The 16265-nt window shown below is 43.7% G+C and overlaps 1 protein-coding gene across 5 annotated transcripts in view; it reads right to left on the reverse strand.

Annotated features, from left to right (window-relative positions):
* GAK (cyclin G associated kinase) overlaps positions 1–16265 on the reverse strand; it is a 652499-nt gene that overhangs the window by 232569 nt on the left and 403665 nt on the right. For all 5 annotated transcript variants that reach the window (XM_033916764.1, XM_033916747.1, XM_033916757.1 and 2 more), the window contains one exon: positions 12843–13037. In XM_033916764.1, the coding sequence (XP_033772655.1) occupies positions 12843–13037 (195 nt within the window). The remainder of the gene's footprint in view (positions 1–12842; positions 13038–16265) is intronic.

Raw genomic sequence — 16265 nt, forward strand, 5'->3', positions numbered from 1 at the left:
CCTGCTGGAAAAAGGGATAGAGGGGTATAGATAGGGAGCTACTGCGCAGGTCCTGGACCTGTTGGGCCACCGCGTGAGCGAACTGCTGGGTACGATGGACCTCGGGTCTGACCCAGTGGAGGCATTGCTTATGTTCTTATGTTCCTAAAGGCACACTCTAAGACCAGGGGTTTCTTTGTGGAGTCTACCTTGGTCCGCACAAAGGTCCCTTTGGTATTGTCCTTCGACAGAATAGGCCCAAATGCTTGGCAGCCCTTTAAAGGACTGAAGAGAAGAGGCTGGCTCCATGGAAGAAAAGGGTAGTGCTTCCTGCCAAAGAGAAGTTTTGAAAAATGGAGTCTCGGTGGAGTGAGGGGGGACGATCGGCCTCCCTTCCACTCACTATGCTGAAGTCAGTTCTGTTTATTTCTCTGGATCTATCCGCAGCTTTTGACACCATCGATCATTCTCATCTCCTCAATAGACTCACCTCAATAGGGATTTCCAACCTCGTACTGAACTGGTTCCATTTATACTTCACAGATCGCTCTTCCAAAGTGAAAGATAGATTCAAAGGCAATGTTAGGAAGTTCTACTTTACAGAGAGGGTGGTGGATGCCTGGAATGTGCTCCCGAGAGAGGTGGTGGAGAGTAAAACTGTGACTGAGTTCAAAGAAGCGTGGGATGAACACAGAGGATCTAGAATTAGAAAATATTAAATATTTAACTAAGGCCAGTACTGGGCAGACTTGCACAGTCTGTGACTGTGTATGGCCGTTTGGTGGGGGATGGGCTGGGGAGAGCTTCAGTGGCTGGAAGGGTGTAGATGGGCTGGAGTATATTTTGACGGAGATTTCAGCAGTTGGAACCCAAGCACAGTACCGGGTAGAGCTTTGGATTCTTGCCCAGAAATAGCTAAGAAAAAAAATTAAAAAATTTAAATTGAATCAGGTTGGGCAGACTGGATGGACCATTCGGGTCTTTATCTGCTGTCATCTACTATGTTACTATGTTTTAACAATTCAAATTCCACTTCTTATTCTAATACCTTTGGAATACCCCAGGTTTGATCCCATTACCCCTTCTCTAATATCTTCTAGCACCTCTGACGTTTGGACAATTAATTTGATTTACAATGTACAGTCATGTGAAAAAATTAGGACACCGCATGAAACATTCAGCTCTTTCTTAAGAAATGTTCACATATCGATGTCAAATCTTTATTTATCTCTGGAAAAGAAAGTGATGTAATTACAGGTAAACACCATACACTTTCCTTTATTTACTCATGAAACAAAAGATATCCACAAAAATGTGCATTCTAACTGAGGAATAAATTATGATCCCCCCCCCCCACAAACACACACATAAAGTGGTTCAGATCACACACAGGTGTATCACATCAGGTACACATTATTAGATCATCGTTACTCAGCATTTTTAAGGAGGTTTGCCCTACTTAAACCTCAGACATTTAGTTTGCTGTGCTCATGACTGCTGCGGTGAGAGTGAACACCATGATGAGATCAAAAGAGCTGTCTGAAGCCTTCAGAAAAAAGATTGTAGCAGTTTATAATTCTGGTAAGGGATTTAAAAAGATCTCGAAAGAATTTGACATTAGCCATTACACGGTACAGAAAAAAGTGTACAAGTGGAAGACTTTCCAAACAACTGATAACATGCCCAGGTCTGGCAGTCTAAGCAAGTTGACCCCCAAAGCAGACCGCAAGATGCTAAAAGAAGTCTCCAAAAACCCTAAAATGTCATCACAGGACCTACAGCAGGCTTTTGCTACTGTTGATGTGAAAGTGCATGCCTCTACAATCAGAAAGAGACTGCATAAATTTAACTTGCATGGGAGGTGTGCAAGAAGGAAACCTTTGCTCTCGAAGAGAAACATCAAGACCAGATTGAAGTTTGCCAGAGAGAACGTAGACAAACAACAGGACTTCTGGAATAGTGTTCTATGGACAGATGAGTCTAAAATAGAATTTGGACACCAGAAAAGAAGACATCTTTGGCGTACACCAAATACAGTATTCCAGGAAAAGAACCTCATATCAACTGTGAAGCATGGAGGTAGAAGTATCATGGTTTGGGGATGCTTTGCTGCAGCAGTTCCTGGCCAGCTCACAATCATAGAATCCACCATGAATTCTACTGTGTATCAGAGGGTGCTTGAGGAACATATGAGACCATCTATAAGAAATTTAAAGCTGAAATGGAACTGGACCCTGCAACATGACAATGACCCAAAACATGCCAGTAAATCCACCAAGGACAGGCTGAAAACTAAGAAATGGAGAGTGCAGCAGTGGCTGAGTCAAAAAGCCCTGATCTTAATCCCATTGAGATGCTGTGGAGTGATTTGAAACAGACTGTACATGCAAGAAACCCCTCAAATATCTAACAGCTGAAAGAATTCTGCATTGAGGAGTGGGCCAAACTCCTCAGACCAATGTCAGAGACTGGCAGATGGTTACAAGAAGTCTCTCACTGCTGTTATTTCAGCCAAAGGGGGTAACACTAGCTATTAGGGTGTAAGGTGTCCTAATTTATTCCTCATTAGAATACACATTTTGATGGATATCTTTTGTTTCATTAGTAAATCAAGAAAACTATTTGGTTTTTTATCTGCAATTACATCACTTTCTTTTTCAGAGATAAAAAAAAAGAAAAGATCAGAAAGACTTCTGCATGGATAACTTGCAGAAACTGAAACTTTAGTTGGATGTCTCAGTAGTAGGAGGAGCATATGGTGATAAAAGTGATGGCTTCTAGAAACACTGGATCAAGGCTATGGATTGAACACCTCGAGTATAGAATATGGAAGGGACGTACCAGACCAGTCAATGAGACACTACAGATATCCAGGGAATGTGTTGGGTGTGTAATCCACAAGCAGCTGGGTATGCAGAAGCTGTGAGTCAAGTACTCAAATGGTTGAATGCTGATGAGAAATTACATCTAGTGAATCAAGTTGATTTTGTAGCATTTTCAGTGAGCTGGTGTCATCTTTTTGGAACGACTAGTTGCTACTGAAGAAACAAGTTCTTTGATCCTGAGACAAAACAACAGTCCATTAAATGACGGTACTCAGGTCCTCCAAGGCCAAGAAAATTCAAAACCCAAAAGTCAGCAGAAACGGTCATGGCCACAGTGTTTGGGATCAGGAAGGTGTTGTAATGACTATACAATTTTCAGTCCTCTCTCCATTGCTGTAGCTCGCTGATTCTCCTCAGCCATTTTTTCTGTAAACCGTCTCAAATTGAAAGGCTTTTGCGGTACATAAATAAAGATTTATGCTGTTATCATTCCAAGGGGACAAACAGTCAATGCAGACTTCTACTGTAACTTGCTGTGCCAATTAAAGGAAGCATTAAAAGAAAAAAAGGAGAGAGAAGCTACAGAAAGGAGTTTTCTTTTTGCAAGACAATGGAGCTGCTCATAAGACTAGCAAAACGATGGATGTGTTGAAACATCTGGGGTTTCAGTGCATAGACCATCCACCCTACTCACCAGATTTTGCTCCATCTGACTATTTTATATTTCCAAATCTTATAAGAGTTTGAAAGGGTAACAATTTTTGAGTGATTCGGAGGTGAGTGCAGCAGTAGAGCAGCTTTTCAGTGACCAGACACCAGTATTGTTTTTGAAGCGTTACAGAAACTTCAGACACAATGTGCCAAGTGTGTTGAACTTAGGGGTGAATATGTGGAACAAGTTTCTTGGCTCCATGTCATTCCCTTCTTGATTAGGTTGAGAAATTTTCAGCACTCCCTCATATACTTTAGTGCAATCATTAGTATATTATTGTAACCCGCTTGCCAAATTTCTAAGAATTTATATTATCTAATAAATAATATATAGTCCCATATTGGCATTATTTTTCTAAGGCAGACACAGTAGAATCACAAGGTACAAGAGATGCACTCATATTCCTATCCACGAGTCCAGAATAATTACTGAGTGATTTTCTGTCTTATAATTGCACCTACCTACAGTAGTGGACATTTTCCTTCTCTACTTTTGTCAGCGAGATCTGATTCTTTCTTCAATCTAATATTTAATTCATATTTTCAACATTTTACTGTATATTAACATAATTAAATTAAAATCTAAGTTCAATAAGTAGATCTCCCATCCATCAAGACCAATTATCTACTTGAAGGGGCACATATATTCCTTGTAAGTTTTCTATAAAAAACACAGAAACAGTTTTCATTCTGCTGAAATGCTACAAGGTTATTTTTTTTCTCTTTGTGTTCTGAGCTCTGTTTTACATCCTGTTCTGAAGCTAGCTACTTGTGCCAAGGTCATTCTTCCTCATGTTCTGAAACCCCCAAAGCCCGTGTTCTAGTTGAGCGATCCTGCTTCTCCTGTAGACAAGAAACATTTGCTAAGAAAGACCTTAGACAATAAAGCACAGTATTATATGCCATAGTTATGAACCCCCCCTTCCTTGTGCTTGCTACCTTTTCTGTTGCTTTCATGTATCCTGTTACCAAATATGGTCTTTCCTACAGTTTTGCTACTTTTATGTATCCTGTTACCAAATATAGTTTTTCCTACGGTCATATGCTGAAAAAACTGACCCATGTATAATGCTATAAAAATGGATGAAAAACTATAATAAATGGACAATTTCTTTGGGACAAGCCTGAGCATCCTTTCTTCCTAAAGAGACTGTCTCCAGATATCTGAGAGGTGACAGAGTGTGTGCAGGGCGGTTTTGGGACTAGAACTGGACCAGATCCGTTTCAGCAGGGGGCTCGTCCGGGATTGGACTAGACGTTTTACTGATGCCATGTGAGTATTTCTGAATTTTGAGATCTGTTCTTTAATACTCACTGGTATTAGTCTTGTTCCAAACCCTTTATCTGTTAGTAAGACTTTTGGGAAGTCTATTGCGGAGTTTTGGGAACTCCCGCCACATATGTGAGCATCTGCACGTTCTTTTGGGAAGAACGATAGTACTTATAGAGACGCCTGCCCACTCTGTCATCTGTGGGGTTAACACTTTTTGCATGCACTTTTTTCTTTTCTATCGCTTAGAGATAAGGCTTATATTGCTTAGATATAAGACTCATAGAGTATAAGAATTGTATTGTATATTACTGTATCTCGCTTATAAGGTAAGATAAGCGAAGACTTGTGCATTGCTATATTGTTTTGTAATGGGTCAGAAAGGCAGTAAGGTTTCCCCCCTCCTAAGAAAGATGAGACTTGTAAGGCTTATGTTGCCCATTTGTGTGACACTGGATATTATCTTATTGACCCTTGGGTAGATAATATGGCTGGTTGGACTGAAGGACTTCATAGTTCGAGTCTATTTCCCTGAGACGGGGCAAATGATAAGTTCCATATGGATATGGTAAAGGGTTTGTGTTTGGGGGATCATGAGGCATGGCAATACTATTCAGGGAACCCGCACTGGGATAAAGAATACATGAGAAGGGGAGGCATTAATTGGCTTACATATGCTCCCTATTGGTCAGCTACTGTCAAAGAAAAAACTTCAAGCTGTCAATTCTCTCTCCTGCCCAATTACATGCCGCAGAAAAATCTATCTGCGCTGCCAGTCCTCCTCCATATAATTTACAAGCTCCATCGCCCAGTTCTCCTCTTAAACTTTATCCCTCCTTATCTAAGGATGATATTGACCTCCTTGTCGGCATCACTCTCGCTTTATCTTCTCCTCCTCCTCCACCTCCCGTCCTGTCCGGTGCGGCTGCATCAGGACAGGTTAATGACACTTTGTCCCAAGCCATACCATCGTCCACTATATCCACCACCAGCCCCACCGTCCGGGGCCCGGTAATCTCTTTTTCGCCCATCCGCACTCGCAGCGGCACTCAAAGGGTTAGGGAAGTACAAGAGTTGATGCAAGAACAGATGCCCTTTCTCACAGTGGGGGATACCCTCTTAAAGAAACCCATTGAATTAGAAGACATTAATAAGATTATTAAACACTGCCCCATGCCTCTTGTCTCTGCTAGTGCCACGTTTCATTACCTGAAGCAAGCATGCAAGGGTTGAAATTATATGCAGGAAGATATGCGCCTTATTATAGATGGCATTGTTGGACACAGTTCCCCCTGGGACTGGTCTAAAGTCCCCAGTATCAGTGTTTTAGAGCCCGCCACTGTCACTGCTACAGCTTATAAACTTAATACTGAAGCAGGAAATGCTGTTATGTGGAATGAATTGCAGGCAGAGCTTGACAGGTGTTTTAAGTCTAGATCTTCCCTTCCCACTGCTGTAGCTTGCAAACAGAAATCCGGTGAAACTGTTGTGGATTTCTGGAAGAGGTTTAATGAAACCTGGACCCAAGAGGCAGGTCTCAGTGCCCATGCAAATATGGATTCCCTACTTATTCAGACTTTCCTTTCTAACCTCCGTTCTCCCTTGCAAATTCTGGTCAAACAAATGATTTCGGAATGGCCCACTAGTTCTTGTGCTGATTTTCAGAATAAATTAATGGAAAAGGAAGCCACAGGTTGTTTTGAGATTTCTAAACCCCGGGAAATCCTGCATTATCAGGGCCAGCCACCCATCTGGGGACCGCGCCTGTCCGCTCCTCGCGGAACAGGGGTCGCGGGTTCCGCAAAGGACAGGCCCCTGCCTCTAGTCGTAGTGGTAATAATCCATCCAGAAGTACTTGATGTTTCAATTGCGGGGACCCTGGCCACTGGCTTTATCAATGCCCACCCCCCCCCCCGCATTGCCAGTTCAATCTGCCCCACCCGTGGTGCCTCCCCCCCCCACTGCGGGACCATCTGCTGTTCCTCGTTTTCTCATCTCTTGGCACCCCCCCCCAACTTCCCAATGAAGGGGCCTGGAGGTTTACACTCCAGCATTCACTTTGGTCTCTGCCTTCGCCAAGGATTCCCCCATGATTGTCCAGGGGAGTCCAGTGCCTTTCCTTGTAGATTCAGGTGCCACTTGTAGTACCATCGGTGAAGACTATTATCAGGTCCGCGCATGAATGCTGAACCTTCTATGGGAATTAATGGGGTTTTGACTAAATCCTACCATACTACACCCCTGTCTGTCGCCCATCCAGAAACAGGCTCCATTCTTCCAGCACTCCTTTCTTATTATTCCCCATTGCCCTGTTAGCCTTGGTCAAAATCTTTTCTTCCCTCTCCTAATTCAGCTCATTACCGATGATACAGGAGGTTTGCATGTCTTTTCCTCCGTCATTCCCATTCGTCCTCCATCCACCCTTTACCTTTCCACTTGCCCTGATACACTTTTGCCCCTTCCCCCAGACTCTCCGGTCTGGGCTTCCGCTGACACTGATGTAGGCTCTGGTCTGGGCTTCCGCTGACACTGATGTAGGCTCTATTTCATGCACCCCCTATCGTGCTTCTCTGAAATCACTCACCCCCGTTTTCATCAAGCAGTACCCGCTCTCCCGGGAAAAGGAGAGGGCCATGATTCCACTGATTGCTTCCTTTCTTTCCTCTGGTATTATTAAAACCACCATCTCCTCCTACAATATGCCCATCAATCCTGTTGTTAAAGCTGATGGCACCCCACGTTTCGTCCAAGACCTTGGGGCTGTCAATGCTTTGGTAATTCCCATTGCACCCATTGTCCATGACGTTCCTTCCCTCCTCTCCTCCATTCCACCTGCTGCCACCATTTTCTCTGTCATTGACCTAAAGAATGCTTTCTTTTCTGTCCCTGTTGATGAGGCTACTCAGCCCCTTTTTGTCTTCACCTTCTAGCAACAGCAGTATACTTGGTGTAGAATGTCCCAGGGCTATGTTGACTCCCCTGTGGTGTTCTCCATTGTCCTTCGGGCTACTCTGCAGCCATGGATGACCCCTCATGGTTCTGTCCTCATCCAGTATGTGGATGACCTCCTTCTATTTTCCATAACTCAGGAGACCTGTCAGGCTGATAGTTTGCACCTTTTGCAATGGTTGTCTGCGTGTGGTCACAAGGTGTCACGAAAGAAACTGCAATGGTGTAAATCTGAGGTGGAATAACTGGGTTTTGTCCTCTCTCATGGTCAGAGGAAAATTAGCACTTCTCGCATTGCTACTGTTCTGGGTCTGCCCCGCCCAGCTACCAAGAAAGACATGCTCACTTTTCTTGGTATGATTGGTTACTGCCGCCAATGGATCCCTGATTGTTCCTTCTATGACTCGATTCTGAGACAGACCCTAGGTCCTGAAATGACTGATCTTATCAGATGGACTAAAGAAATATTGGATGCTTTTAGACATTTGCAATGTGCTTTGGTTTCTAGCCCTGGCCTGGGTCTCCCTGATTATGACCAAATGTTTCACCTCTTTGCTCGAGACAATTGTAAAACCATGGCAGGTGTTCTGGCACAAGATCATGGCGGTAAATTACGCTCTGTTGCCTTTTTTTCTAAGGTCACTCCTGTTCAAGTACAAGGCATGCCTGCCTGCTTGAGAGCCCTGGCTGCATGTGCTATGGTGGTAGAGATGGCCACTCCTCTGACCCTTGGTCACCCCACTACCCTTCATACTTCTCATGATGTCCAAGCCCTCCTTCGCAACATTCATACCCAGCACATGTCTGCTCAGCGCCTTAGTGGTTATGAGTTTATCCTTCTTTCTAATCCCAATCTCACCATCAGGTATTCTGCCCCGCCCTCCTTTTAAATGGTCTTTTGGGCCTCAAGGGTGAACAGGATGCCCTTCCTCCTGATCATTCCTGTGTCTCTCTGATACATCAAGACACTTCCCCCAGCCCTGACTTGTCTTCCACCCCTCTCCCTAATGCTTCCTCCATTTTTGTTGATGGCTCCTGCTCCCGCCCTAATGACAACACCTTCCACACAGGATATGCTGTGGTTGAACTCCCTGACACTGTCCATGAGGCCTCTTCTCTCCCCTATCCCTCGGCCCAGGCTGCTGAACTCATTGCCCTTACTCGCGCCTGCCACCTTTTCTCTGGTGAACGCGTTAACATTTACACTGATTCCAAATATGCCTTTGGTGTTGTACATGACCATGGTGTTATCTGGCAACGTCGTGGCTTTGTGGCATCTGATGGTAAGCCCATTTCCCATTCTTCCCTTGTTTCGGACCTTCTCTCTGCCTTACTCCTGCCTGCTGCAGTTGCTATCATTCATTGTTGCGCACACACTGGTCTCCAGACCATAATTGACAGAGGTAATGCTCTGGCCGACCGCACTGCTAAACATGCTGCTTTGGACCCCCCTCATTCCTCTGTTCTCCTTCCTCTTCTTTCCCCTCCTTCTTTTTCCCTTCCTCTTTTTTTTCTCAGCTTCAATCCTTTGTTACCCCTTCTGAACTTGATGCCTGGCAACTGGCAGTACCCAAAGCCACCCTTCGGACGGACTTTGGTGCAAAGAAGGGAAACCCTGTATACCAGCCGCTAGCTCCCCCTTATTCATTGCCCAATATCATTGCATTGGTCATCGCAGTGCTCGCTTTCAACTTCTTGTCAGTGATTTTTTCATTATACAAACATATATAGCTCGGTGTATAACCTGTCTCCATGCTAATCCCAACATACCCCATAAAGCACCACACCAGCACCTTACTTACCCCAGTTCTTTTACACACTTACAGATTGACTTTACTCATATCCCTCATGCCACCGGGACCCAACAAGATTATGCCCTTGTTATTGTTGACATGTTCTCCCGATGGCCTGAAGTTTTTCCCACCACAAATGAAACAGCTCAGACTGTGGTGAACATTTTGCTTCGCGAAATCATCCCTAGGTGGGGATGCCCCACATACATTAACTCAGACAATGGTCCTTTCACTGCCAGAGTATGCAAAGATTTAGCTACCGAATTGAGTGGAAATTCCATCTCCCATATCACCCACAGAGTTCCGGTACTGTTGAACACATGAACAGAACTATCAAAGACAAAATCATGAAAGCTACAGCTGGCACGTTTGTGAATTGGAAGAAATTCCTCCCTATTGTTTTAGCTGAAATTCAGATGCAGCCTCACTGCACCACTGGCTACTCTCCCTTTGAGATTTTCATGGGACGACCTTTCCCCGCCCTGTGGATAGACAAACCCTCAATAGTTGAGAGTAATGATCTTCCCTTGATACAGGAAGAATACGTCCGAAAGCTCATTGACACATTAGGGCATGTTGAAAGAAACGTGTCTTGCACCTCTCCTTTTTCTCCACAGATTCCTACCCATTCCTTCCAGCCTGGCGACGTAGTCATTGTCCAGAAGCTTTCCAAGGATAGGAAGCAGACGGATTTCCTCTTTGGCCCTCCCACCACTGTGATCGCTGCGACCAGGACCGCTGTACTCACGGAGGAGTCTCCTGTTTGGATCCACGCAAGTCGCTTGAAGAGGGTTAACCTAAAACCCCAGAAGCAAGCCGTCCCTGCGCAGACCTCACCCCCTCCAGTGGACCAGCACAATGATCTCGTCACAGCATTCCACCAATTTTATCATTCTCCTCCTAGCAGCGTTGCTGCTAGTTTTTCTTCCTGTATGGTCATTTCCAACTGTGTCCTGGGTCCACGACATTTTTTGCCCATACTCATCTGTAAATGACACCCCAGCACTGTACTCATCTGTAAAAAGCACCCTTGGCGTCCGCATTAAAGGTTTCTTAATATAATGTCATGAAGGCTATAAAGATCTATACCGGTTTTATATGTTTTTAATTCTGATTTGAGTTTCTTTTGTGTGCTTTTTAGTGCGATCATATATGTTACACCCTGAGGCAGCTTAATAGTGAAACGTTGGCCACTGTTGGTGTACCGATCCCAAAGAAAGAAAGATAAGTTGTTTTCTTCTATTTCACACAATTTTTCAAAGCAATTATAAAGTAGCACATTGCTTGGACCATCTACAATAGGAGGTTTTTAGCCAGTGAAGTGACCACTCGAACACCGTTATTCCACCATTGTGGAGGTGGGCGGGCCCCTATCTGAGGCTTTTCCTCCACTAAGATTGGTCTGTTTGTTTGTGCTTCAGTATTACTGTTATACCATCTTTATTTTCCATTTTTGTGAAAGTGTGTTGTTTACTATCAGTGGTTTTCACAATATCCAAGTATTTCTGCTATGTTTCTAATCTGACACAGGGTAGTTTTTTAGGCAATTTTCCCCCTGGTTATTGTTCTGTCTTGGATTATATGTATGCCCCACTATTGCAACATCAGATTTTCACCCTAGGTGATATTTACTGGCTCTGTGGAGACCTTGGCTCTGTGTTAAATTACCCAGCTAATGGACAGGCCAGTGTGGTTTAGCTAAGGTTATCATGCCCTTGCATATCTTCTCTGAAGGGCACCCTTCCTCTTTGCATGGTTCCTCCTCCTCTTTACCCCGACATAAACGTGACCTCCTTGGTAGTTTTGATCCACATATATACATAGTTGCTATAGGGGTCCCTAGAGGGGTCCCAGATGAATTCAAGGCCCGAGACCAAGTTAAGGCTGGGTTCAAGTCTCTTATTCCCCGTATCACTATCAATAAGAATGTTGATTGGATTAATTGCATTTATTATAATCAGCAACGCTTTGTGAACTACACTACGGACGCCTTGCAAGGTATTGCTGATCAGTTAGGCCCCACTTCTCAGATGACTTTCCAAAATTGCATGGCCCTAGATATGATCCTTGCTGAGAAGGGGGTGTCTGTAGAATTCTCCCCAGTACTTTATCCTGTTGCACCTTTATTCCTGACAATACAAGTCCCACGGGTAAGGTTACTATGGCCATTCAGAAATTAGAAGACCTCTCTGCTGAGCTCAAATGTAACTCTGGTTTATCTAATCCTTGGGATCAGTACTTTAGTTGGATGCAGGGATGGGTTAAAGATCTTATTATTGTTATAATCTCTATTATCATCTGCATCCTTGTTGCTTAAGTAATTTTTAGACTGCTCATGTGCTGCCTTACTCGTATTACTGCTCCTAAACCCCCTCCTCGAGAGACATATATGGAATATATCTCCCTCCAAGCTCATGCTGTGCATTTATGATGTCATTTTCATGACGTAAGAGGGGATTGAAGGGGCACATATATTCCTTGTAAGTTTTCTATAAAAAACACAGAAACAGTTTTCATTCTGCTGAAATGCTACAAGGTCATTTTTTTTCTCTTTGTGTTCTGAGCTCTGTGTTTTACATCCTGTTCTGAAGCTAGCTACTTGTGCCAAGGTCATTCCTCATGTCCTGAACCTCCCACAGCCCATGTTCTAGTTGAGCGATCCTGCTTCTCCTGTAGACAAGAAACATTTGCTAAGAAAGACCTTAGACAATAAAGCACAGTATTATATGCCATAGTTATGAACCCCCCCTTCCTTGTGCTTGCTACCTTTTCTGTTGCTTTTATGTATCCTGTTACCAAATATGGTCTTTCCTACAGTTTTGCTACTTTTATGTATCCTGTTACCAAATATGGTTTTTCCTACGGTCATACGCTGAAAAAACTGACCCATGTATAACGCTATAAAAATGGATGAAAAACTCATAAATGGACAATTTCTTTGGGACAAGCCTGAGCATCCTTTCTTCCTAAAGAGACTGTCTTCAGATATCTGAGAGGAGACAGAATGTGTGCAGGGTGGTTTTGGGACCAGAACCAGACCAGGTCCATTTCACTTGGAAGGAGAAAGGAAGAACAATTCTGTTTCTTAGGCAGCTGTTTACTAAATGGCAGCAGTGTACACCAAACAGGAAACTTTTCCAGCTCCCAGTCCAGAAAGGATCTCCATACCCTCTAAAAACATGGTGACAGATAGATATCACAGACAGAAGGGTAGGTAGAGAACATAAAAGCACATAAATAAATTAAGTAAAAAGTAAAATTATCAGAAAAAAACACAAATTAAAATGATATAAACATGTACCACTATGTACTTACTTCATTTTATCATATTCCTGTGATGTGGTTACTACTCGCTCTTCTCCAACAAAGACTTCACAAAATGGTCTGCAACCACTACGTTGTTTATTAAAAAGGGGAACTGGTGTCATAATTATTGATTTCACAAGAATAGGTTTGTTGTGAGGAATTATAGGTTCTTCTGCCATCATGTCACACATATATTCAATGTATCTATGAAAAAAGAAATACAAGTCAGGACAGGTTTTACTATACTTTATAAAAATCACACAGATTTCGATAAACAATAAGACTTTCATTAGAACATGAATAAAACTAGGGCTATATTTTGATTATATTTTTATTGCGCAATTAATTGCGCATTTCCCCCTCACATTTCCTCCTTTATAGTACAATATATACAGATCAGACAAATTCTCAATAATGACATATTTAAATTCAATTTTCCCATTTCATATCCCATTACCCCCTTGCTGAACTGAAAATAAAATCATTTATCTTACCTTTGTTGCCTGTTGACTTTATGTTTCAAATTATTTAATTCTGCATCTCTTGATGAACTAGCCCCACTAAAAACCAAAACTAGAACCAGTAGATGATCAGACCAATGGTTTGACAATGATCCACTCCTACTCAAAAGACAATGCAGAAGACTAGAAAGAAAATGGAGGAAAAATAGCCTAGACCACAGTTCTTCAATCGCCGGTCCGCAAAAAACCCTTGACGGCCCTTGAAGGAATCGGGTCCCTGCCGCAACAAAAGGTGCCAGCATCAGCTGACATGCAACTTCCTGTTGCTGTTGCTATGCTGGGACTCCTGCCGCGTATGTCTCCTGCTCCTGCATTTGTCTCCGCACCCCCAGACCAGCAGCGGCAGCTCTGTGTGTTTTTAACTTTGGCACACAGCTGCCCCTAAGCAGTATTTTAGCCGCAGTTTCATGAAACAGCCTCGGGGTCTTTGCTAGGCCGGCCCGCTTCGATGATGCGATGTGGGCCGACCCATCAAAGGCCCCAAGGCTGCCTCATGAAACCACGGCTAAAATACTGCTTCGCAGCAGCTGTGTGCCGAAGTTAAAAGTACACAGAGCTGCTGCTAGCCTACATAGAGGAAACATTTGCTGGAGAGGGAAGGAGGGAAGGGAGAAGGGGTACTCCTGGACAAGGGAGGGGAAAGGGGGTACTGCTGACAGGGGAGAAGGGAAAGGGAAGGGACAAGAGTTACTATTGGATAAGGAGAGGAGGAAAGGGAGAAGGAGTACTCCTGGACAAGGGAGGGGAAGGGGATACTGCTGACAGGGGAGAAGGGAAAGGAAAGGGAAGAGAGTTACTGTTGGATAAGGGGAGGAAGAAAGGGAGAAGGTACTGCTGGACAGGGGAGGAGGAAAATTGGAAGGAAACAGCTGGCAGGGAGATTAGAGGAGGGGAAGGAGTCAGGATGAAATGGAGAGATCAGATGAGGGAAAGGGGAGAGAGGAATGACAAAGTAGAGAGAGATTGATGCTGGGAAGGGGGTCAGACGAGAAATAAGAAAAGAGGGACAAAGATGCTAGATCTGGTGTAGGAGAGAGGGGCATAGAAGAACGCAGATACCATATGGGAGGGGGAGAGGGCAGATAGTGGATGGAAGGGGCAAATGCTGGATTGAAGAGACAGGGCAGACGCTGGATGGAAGAGAGTGAAAAACGATGAAAGCAGAAACCAGAGACGACAAAAGATAGAAAAAAATCTGTTTATTTCTATCTTGTGATTAGAATATATCAGATTTAAAATATGTATCCTGCTAGAGCTGATGTTAGACATAATTGGGGAGTGCAAAGCCCAGGCAGTGCTTCTTTAGCTTCCAGCTGGCTTAGGGCTCTCTCTGACCAGGAGGCAGTTGCCCTAGTTACACTCCCCCTAATACCATTCCTGCCATGTGTGACTGCGGTATTCTGTTAGCATATTTGTGTAGCAATATTTTGGCTTATTCAGTTTTCTTGATAGTAGAGGGGATATATGTGAAGGGGAGAGGAGACGGGAGTTTTGTTGATCCTTGCCATGTATTATTTATATTTATAAAATGACAATTGTACAGAATATTGTTTCTTTTTATACTTTAATAAAATATGTTCAATATAAAATCATAACTATTTGAGGCTTGTGCAGATAGGATCAGATGGTTTGCGGGACTGAGCTCACGGGGACGGGACGGCGATGAGTTTTAAAAAAAATTTCAGTCTTAGTAGTTTGCCGGTCCACAAAATAATTATTTTATTTCCGCCGGTCCATAGGTGTAAAAAGGTTGAAGAACACTGGCCTAGACCACACAAAAACTGCCTGGAAAAAAATTAATACAAACTTCAACTAAAGGATAAGAGAAAAACATGCTACACCAACCTAATAGGCACAGAAACTCAAGACACCAAAAAATGATTTCAAATATTAAAACAACTAACAGACACCAAACCCTTCATGACCATGAACAATACCCCCCTCCTTCAGCCACCCTCTTAGCAGAACATTTCAAGAACAAAATCACAAATGCCAGAGCTACCCTCAACTGTTTCCCATTCCACTCAATTGAATTCACAATACACACCACATAAAAAGAATCAACAGCCGCAGACAGAATTTGGTCCCAATTCCCCAATATTCAATGGCCCGAATTCAACAAACTCTACAAAAAAAGCACAGTTACTTACCGTAACAGGTGTTATCCAGGGACAGCAGGCAGATATTCTTAACTGATGGGTGACAGCACCGTTGGAGAGGCAGATATTCTTAACTGATGGGTGACGGCACCGTCGGAGCCCCGGTACCAACAATTTTAGAGTGATTGCACTCTAAGAACTTAGAAAGTTCTAGATAGGCCGCACCGGGCATGCGCGAGTGCCTTCCCGGCCGACAGAGGCACACGGTCCCCAGTTAGGATAAGCCAGCTAAGAAGCCAACCCGGGGAGGTGGGTGGGACGTAAAAATATCTGCCTGCTGTCCCTGGATAACACCTGTTACGGTAAGTAACTGTGCTTTATCCCAGGACAAGCAGGCAGCATATTCTTAACTGATGTGTGACCTCCAAGCTAACAAAAAGAGGGCTGGAGGGAAGGTTGGCCATTAGGCAAATAAATTTTGTAAAACAGATTGGCCGAAGTGTCCATCCCGTCTGGAGAATGCATCCAGACAATAATGAGACGTGAAAGTATGAACTGAGGCCCAAGTAACAGCCTTGCAGATTTCCTCAATCGGAGTTGATCTGAAGAAAGCCACAGATGCTGCCATAGCTCGAATCTTATGGGCCGTGACAGAACCTTCCAGTGTCAGTCCGGACTGAGCATAACAGAACGAGATACAAGCAGCAAGCTAATTGGATATCGTACGTTTAGAAACAGGATGTCCCAACTTATTGGGATCAAAAGATAGAAAAAGTTGGGGAGATGATCTGTGAGGCTTAGTGCGCTCTAAA

This window comes from Geotrypetes seraphini, chromosome 1, assembly GCF_902459505.1.
Source record: "Geotrypetes seraphini chromosome 1, aGeoSer1.1, whole genome shotgun sequence".
NCBI lineage: Eukaryota > Metazoa > Chordata > Amphibia > Gymnophiona > Dermophiidae > Geotrypetes > Geotrypetes seraphini.